This window comes from Drosophila ananassae, chromosome 3L (genome assembly GCF_017639315.1).
Source record: "Drosophila ananassae strain 14024-0371.13 chromosome 3L, ASM1763931v2, whole genome shotgun sequence".
In the NCBI taxonomy this organism is placed as follows: domain Eukaryota; kingdom Metazoa; phylum Arthropoda; class Insecta; order Diptera; family Drosophilidae; genus Drosophila; species Drosophila ananassae.
The window spans coordinates 11824561-11832728 of record NC_057929.1 but is presented as its reverse complement, the minus strand read 5'-3'; the positions used below and the strand labels follow the sequence as shown (position 1 = coordinate 11832728).

The following is an 8168-nucleotide window of genomic DNA, read 5'->3' as shown; positions in this document are numbered from 1 at the left end:
TTTGGGCTGCTTGACAACCCACTTGTGGAGCAGCCTCTCCTCCATGGCTGTTACGGCTGTTGTTGCTGGAGTTGCTGTAGTTGCTGCTGTGCGGACCCCAAGCATTCGTCGTTGAGGTAAAATGCAAACATGAGGTTGTAAAATGCGACGGAAACTAAGTTACCGAAAGCCTTTTTGGAAGCAGCAGCCAAAGCAGTTGCTCAAGTGCTGGATGCTGTGGGGGGAAGGGGCAGAGAACACTTAGGGAAAAAAGGTATAAGACTATGACTTCCTATATAACCACTTTTGAAAAGAAATAGACAGTATATTCTATAGTTAGTCCATCTTTAGATAGTCTCTGATGTACAAGTTCTATGGAACTATCTTCAAGTCTCTTCTTTTGATACCTCACTTATAATTCAAATTTTTTTTAAGTGCACTGAAGGGCTGCACCATCTGAGACTTTAAAGCAAACAATGAGGGCTTTACTACCAGGAGAGATCGAGCGAGTAGCACTACCCGAAACCCTGTGGCAGGGCCTCCCTTCCCAGCTCCCTGGGCAGCTGGCCGCCCGCTTAATTGCGTAGGTTGGTAGCTCGGCGTGGTGGTGCTGCTGCTGCCTCTTCACTGGGCACTTGCTGCTTATCTTTGCCCCTCCCCTCCCCTCACCTCTCCTCTCCGCCACGCCCCTGGGCAACCAACCTGCGCTCACCTGGAAAGCCCACTCTGCCCCAGCATCTTCCCCCTCGCCAGTGCTGCCCGGAATGTGTACATTTTTACTAATTTACAACAATTTTCGTTGTACTTGAATACAAAATGCAAGCGTTGCCCCACCGCCCCTCCTCCCCCCGGTCCCCCGGCCACCCAGCTTAACCCACCTGCCTGCATCATCCACTTGCAACTGTGCTACTTTATGGGGAAATGCGCGAGAGGGCATTAAGCGAAATGTATGATGATGCGCCCGAGAGGGGACTGGCAACTCCTTGGGCTGCTGGGGGAAGTCCCGAAAAATAACAAGATGATGCCTTGCAAGGAGAAGCAGGACAAGGAGCCAAGGACGACCGGGCGGAGAACAAAGCCAGCGGAGAAAAATATTTAAATGAGGTTAAGTTAGTGTAACTATTTTGCAGCAGAGCCCCACAAGCCAACTGAAAACAAAATTATACAATGGCTAGGCAAAGAAACTGAAGACCAGATCTCATCTAAGAGGGAACTCGGGCTTTAAACTTTCAGAAGCTTGAGCCGCAAAGTATATCTGTGCTGGGGAGTATCCTTTTTGGGAAGACTGTGCCTGTTGCGAGGGTCAAGTCCCCACAACCTGGCGCTAATTGGGTCAAGTGCGCCCAAAGTCACCGCAAAGGGTGGCAGGAAAGCAAACACAATGGCGACTTCTTGCTCCCAGTCTGAATAGAAAACGCTTCCCAATATTTGGCTCTAAATTCTATACATTCTGTGCACATCCTGAAGAGTCCTGTTGCAACAGCAATTGAGCAACAGCACAAGTGCGCATCAAATCAAGGACTTGGCTGGCTTGGCTGGAGTTTATTATTTCTGGTTAAAAGTATTGCCAAGCACTTTAGCACTTAATGGAATTAAAATGGCTCATAACGTGGAGCTGTCTCCCCAGCTCTTCTCGCTGGAAGCGGAGAGCACTCGAGCTCCTAAAGGAGAATTGCATAACGCGAAATGAATTTCGAATGGGGCGTCGGTGGAGAGCGGACAGAAAACTTAATACGAGCCGTAGCACCAGCCCCAGCCCCGGGCTTTCTATATCCAATATATGACAGGCCCTCCCCCTTTTTTCGCAGTGTAAATAAGCAAATATACGAGCATGCGAGAGGCTTCCATTATTAATAAACACGCTGATATACGAATATCCGAGCATGAATTCGCAAATGTATCTGTATCTGTATCTGTATCTGGGTCTGGGTCTGTATCTGTATCTGGGTCTGTAGTCTGTGGCCTCTGTTTACAATTGTTTGTGCACCGACGACTCGGTGAGCCTCCGATTGCCTCCGGCAGCGACCAAAATAAATGCGCAAATAAATTGTCAAAGTCTCAAGCGAAATCAACAAGCGATATCCTGCGGATATTATGTTCGACATTCTGTCAGCCCATGGTGGTGCTGGTTCTGGTGGTGCTGGGGTTTCTTTTTCGGGTGGATTGAGTGAAAATTTGCGAAAGTGAGATAACACGGCGGGCTTTGAATAATGGATGGCAATTAGCGCAATTGCAACAGATTGTGACAACTAAATGAAACAGGTCAGAGGTTATGCCTACACTGGGAGAACACGCTGTCCTTTCTGCATTCTAGAATAATAATAAAACAATTAGTAGCCCCGGGATAGGGTTTATGTGCATCTAATGATGAATGTAATGCTTTTTTCGCTAAACAAGGCCCAGTACAACACACGACAAATTGAATAATTTAGCAAGGATTTAGGGAGTAGGCGGGGGAGATCCTCGCTGGGGACCTCCGGGGTCTACAGAGTAATAACCTCTGCGAAATTGGGTCAACTTTTTAGTATTTCGGTAGCCCGCCGCCCACCACACTCATTGCTTATGCGCGTGTCGAATTTCGGGGCTCTCGGGAGACAGCCAGGCACTACTGGCAGTACATAAATATTTATCAGGCGATAAAGGAATTTCGGGAATTTCTCCCCGCTCTTTGGGCGGCAGTGGGGTGCAAATAAGTGGCGCAGTTTAATCGCAAAATGTCAGGGGACCCGCCCACGGCCTGACTCCCCTCGGAAGTAGTTTTCCTTGGAAGAAAGTGGATCAACACATCCAGAAGTAAGCCCTGTTTCTAGGAAGCCCCACCGAAGACTGTACTGTCACATCTTCCAGGTCTTCCAGTAGGTGGGCAAAAGGGCAATCCCTCTCCACCTCCACTTCCACTTCCACCACCATCGCCATCTCCCGCCAGTCGACACTGCGGAGCCACCACCCGTGTTGACTGAGTCAATATTGATGCAGACCTTATCTCTTTATGACATATTTTTTTGGCTACTGTCAGCAGCGCGTTCTGGCGGCTCTGGGCTTTGTTTACATCCTCCCGTGGTCTGGTGCTCGGGTTTTATTCTCCTGCCCTGTGCTCTGATATATGCTGTGTATATTAGTGTACTTGCACGACTCATTTTCGGTCTGTCCTCCGCACATGCCTCAAATCCCCCTGATGGCTGAACTTTGCCTTGCTGGCTGTGCTTTGATGTCTCTCCCTCGGAACTCTATCTGGGTTAGTGGGTAATGCAGCTCAAATAGTCCGCACTGTAAGTTATGACCCCGAAGATGTTCTAATAACGTGGGAGAGTCCCACGGAGTCCCAGATCGATAGCATTGGCATTGTACACTCGTGGTTGCCTAGACCGCCCACAAATTTAAATGTTTTCGTTCTACTTCTGTACTCTGCACTATTCTTTAGAGAATAGATAGGGTTTTAAGGAGTATGGAGATCTGAGAGTGCATTGAGTATTCGATGTCTTCCTAACCATTTCGGGGTTTTCCCTGACGTGCTTTGGGTGGCACTCGATGGCTGGAACGCCAACTGAATCGGAAAGCCCTCCAATCCGAGGCCATAAATTAATCGAATCGCCCACTTTTCAATGGATCGGATCGCCTAGGACAGCGCTGGGAGGAGGTGGAGCAAAGTCCGTAGACAGTTCTTGGAAGCCGGCGACAGTTCCATCACTTCGTAGACCCACATATCAGGCCAGGCGACAAGTGGAGTGTCATCGGCTGACAGGTTGTCTTCGGGCCCCTTCCTCTTTGAGACCCTCTCTAAGCCCCAAATTAAGTGGCCATAATGCAGGCAGATCACGTGACTCCGCACTTGGTGTTGTCTTGACAAATTAGAAGAGTTGGAGGAATTCTAAGTGACTCACTGAGCACAGCAATCAGGCCAAAGGATCTCGAGGGGAGTGCGTGAAGGTATTCGGTTACCGAAAGGAAAAGACCTGACCCCAACCTGCTTGATCGACAGGCGGTTTCGGATTGGGTCGGATTGAATGGGAGTCTCTGTTTCCGCATTCGCCGCAGTGGCGATCGATTTGCCAGACAAATTGCACAAAGACTGATATTTGCGAGTCGCGGCGAGAAGAGCCCACCGCAGAGTGGAGTGACAGCTTGGAAACCCTAGAAGTGTACATGGAAATCATGAGCAATTCCTCACGATCTCTCCAGTTGGAGGTCTTGTATCGCATTACAATGACGCGACCACATTCCGCTTTTGCACTTTGCAAGGTTTCCAAACAGGCATGGATTCTATGACTACACCGGGAGAAGAGGTTTCCGCAGAGCGATAGATTTACTCGCAGGGTGTCTATGGGATTTCCCCAAGTGCACCCCACTCTGTTGACCGAATCCCGTCCTTCTGGACTTGGCATTGTTCCAGTGGCACGCTCTCGCTTTGATTTCTGGTCGTTTTGTGCAGTTTCTGCGGTCAAGTTGCCTAAACGGGCGGGCGGTGCGAAACCCGATCCGAATTTCGGCTACAAACTCAATTAATTTGGAGTAGGGACATGGATGGAGTGGATGGAGTGCCGCATTTTGACATAATTGAGCCAAGCAGCAAGGCAGCGAGTCAGCGAGGCGGGGGCGGATACATTTCCGCTTTGGTGCCGACAAAGCTGCTGCCTGCCACGCTCCAATCTTGTCAATAAATCTCAATATCAAAATATGCTAAATGACCACCCGTATGTAAAATATGTATATGGTGTATGCGCCGAGACAATAGTTAGAGCCATAACCAGCGCTAGAGCACATTGAAAAATGCAAATAACTGCACGAAGTATCTGTGAGATACGCGCATAAATTTACAAACTATGCTCTCTGGCCCGCGGATAGGATTGGATGCGATAGGATAGTTGTGGAGCTATGTGGCATGGCGAGCCGTAAATGCGGGAAGATGGAGCAGGGGGTCCCTCTTTTTCATTAAATGCCGCTCTGCGGCTGGCGAGGCAAACAATGAACCGTGTTGACAGGTCTCCGGTCCTCGGTCTTTGTGTATGATTGATTTAACCTGAATCGACTGACAGGTACGACAGCCTTACAGCCGGAGAGCCGTTCAGCCGAAGAGCCGCACCGCTCAAAAGATATGGAAATCGAGCAGATACTTGCGCTTATGCAAACGATATCTGTATCTGTACGAGGAGAGGAGGTCGGTCTTTGTGTCTGATTGCGAGTTCAACAACGAGCATTTGGAGCGAAACTTGAACCGCTGACGATCGCGGGGCCTGTATCCCAGAGATGCAAAAATATGCCCATAAGAGTGTTCTCCGAAATGGGATAAGAGTTCGGCAAGTAATACCAAGTCCAACTAATCCATCAATCACTCTGATCCAAGCCACTTCTAATAGACCCACAAAGCATTCCCGTTTAGAACATTACGAATGGCTATATAATTATCCCGACAACTGTGGTCGGTCACCTCGACACTGCAGCGTCTGGACAGAAAAACAAAGCCCGGAATTCACTTCCAAGAGGCGAGCCTCGAGTCTCGAATCCCGAGACAACCGCAACCGAAATGATTGACAGCTGAATGATTTAATGAGCAGCAAGATAAACGATGCCAGCAGAGGTCGGGAAACCGCATCGGAATGAGTTACTTATTTTCATTTGAATTCGAATTTGAATCCGAATTTCTCCCCCTATCCACTGCCCACTAGCTCAGTATCTACTGTTGCTTCTTCTGCTGCCGCCATCGAGCGGTCCATAAGAAACGATTACATCTCTCTACCTTGGGAATCTTTTCATTGAGTTTTCCTGCACTGTCATGGCCCATGACGACCACGCATATTGTGTCAACTTGGCAGGCCTGTATCAGCCAGCCCCGGCCCCTGCCACTCGGGATATCGAATTGATAAACTGAGAGCGTTAGAACGAGCAGTCTGGGGACGGGGGCTCCTCCTCTGAATCGGGTATCGAGTCACACACCCGTACTACCACATTTCCCTATAATGGGTGTCTTGTTTCTTCGATTCCCCATAAGTGAGACTGAGGCAAGACGCTTAATCGAATTTAAATCGCATCACTGCCACAACTTCTGCTTAATTTTCCATTAAATACCTTCACACATAATTGAATTCGGAGCGCCATTTAAATACTCATCTTCCCGCGGAGCGCAACAATTGCATTGGAGCTTTTCATGTCGACTCTTCGGCGGTTTCATTGTTAATTTTTATGTCGTTTGCGTGAAGCCCCCAGACCCCGGACCCCATGCCCCATGCCCCTTGGGTAAGGGCCACTTGGAGGAAATGGGAAAAAGTCCAAGAAGAGGCCCACACGGCCCTCACACACTCACGCACGTCCGAATATAATTTATGTATCGGCGGAATAATGCTTTACGATCTTGGCAAGTCATTTGCTAGCTCCGAGGTGCTACCTGGTGCATCTAAATTCCGCGTGGGATGGCTCCGCAGCTCCTCCTCCGAAAAGCGATTTCAACTTTGACTACGACTATAAATTTCCCCGCCGACCCGACTTTGGAGGCAACCAGCAACATGAATCTCCAGCAGGTTGATGTGCCAATCATAGAAATGAAAATCAGATACCTCTTCCAGCTTGGGAGATATGTTTAGATTTTTTAAGAACAATCAGGCTTGGTAGTTTGTGTTAGGTTCGTCTGTGGTTGTCAAAATTCCTACTTTTTATATTGATTTTTCGTTCGGAGACACAACTCTCGCAACTTTTTCTTACGGGGCACAGACGACGGCAATTTGGAGACAAAAATGATAAGTGTCCCTCTTTAGGAGTCGCAATGCTATTTAAAATTCTACGTAAATATGGCACACTAAACCACCTGGTCAGCAACCACCACCATGGTCCTCCGACCTTCCCCGGCGATCCTGCTACCCTGCGCCACCGGACACTCCACGACTGGGATCGCCAGAGCGCCGCTCACGAGCAGCGGAGGAAGATAATCCCGAAGCTGGTGTATCTGCACAATCCGTGGAAGTATCTGGTGACCAAGTTTAATCTGTGGAAGCTCAAATGGCTGTGGGATCGGGACTTCAGCGAGCCGGACTTCGTCGAGGGGGCCAAGCAGGCGGCCATTGTGATGACGGACATAATCCGGCAGCAGAGCGCCGAGAAGATCAGCGAGTTCACCACCCCCGTGGGCTTCCAGCAGATCACCCGGGACATGCTCCTGTCGCGGAACGACACCCGCCTGCAGCTGGTGCGGTTCCAGCGGGAGCACCTGCGGCGCGCCATCCCCATGAAGGTGGCCACGCGCCAGAACTTCGGCCGGAAGTACGCCTTCATCGACATGTTGTTTGTGGGACTGCGGAATACGAAGGACTTCGACACGGCCACCGAGGTTGTGGAGGTCAGCGAGATAATCCGCCGGATGGACAACGAGCTGAAGACGCCCCCGGACGTGGTAGCAGTGCCGCACCGGATAGTGTTCGCCGAGATCTTCATCCGCTTCCGGCGGGACTACACGGCCGAGGCGCGGCGGTCGGCCAGGAACCAGCCGGCCGAGCCCTTCCCCTTCAACAACCGGGCCACGCCCTCGCCCCACTCGCTGGCCAACGCCCCGGCCCCGAGTATTCCCCCGCCCCAACCCAGTCGGCAGTTTATCGAGCAGATGAAGTCCGCGAAGAACCCCGCCACCGCCGCCCTGCCGTTCACGGGGCGCATCCTGCCCCGCATGGACGACGCGGGCTGGTCGGTGTCGTTCTACAAGATCCTGACGTTCGATGTCCTCAACTACGATCCTCAGCCGAGGAGGCACCACCAGAATCACCAGCCCCACGAGAAGCGTTAGTGTATTGTGTCAGATAGGCTAGGTGCGGAGTACTTTCTTTTTTTTTTTTTACTGTCTCTCTAAATCGCTAAATTTCCACAAAAACCTGTTGAAAATGACCTATGAGTAGTAGTATCCATTGAAAATACTGTCATTAAATCTGAGAGAATAGGCTTGAAGTCTGCAGTGTTTGGAGAAAAGTCTTGAGAGATGTCGGGGGAGTGGGTGTCTGAGATCATGTGCCTCTTAACCGCTCCATTCACACCTTTTTTCCAGCTCTGCAAACATTTTATTTATAAAACGATGTTGTAATGAGGCCTATTACACGATTTGATCTTGTTAGCTGATGTGTGTTAGCGTTATTGTGGCTATAGCTCCGGCTCTAGCTGGGGCTCTGGCTTAAGCAACGCCAGCCGCGGCTCTAATTGGTTTTCCAACATGAGCA

At 50.0% G+C, this 8168-nt stretch overlaps 1 protein-coding gene across 1 annotated transcript; it reads left to right on the top strand.

Moving 5' to 3' along the window:
* Positions 1–6555: 6555 nt before the first annotated feature.
* Positions 6556–7902, top strand: LOC6494429. Its single transcript, XM_001960302.4, has one exon. The coding sequence runs from the start codon at positions 6734–6736 to the stop codon at positions 7742–7744; it is 1011 nt and encodes a 336-aa protein (XP_001960338.1). The 5' UTR covers positions 6556–6733; the 3' UTR covers positions 7745–7902.
* Positions 7903–8168: the final 266 nt, after the last annotated feature.

Bases quoted from the DNA above. Each gene is read 5' to 3' on its own strand.
- LOC6494429 (XM_001960302.4), top strand. From the start codon at position 6,734: ATGCTATTTAAAATTCTACGTAAATATGGCACACTAAACCACCTGGTC.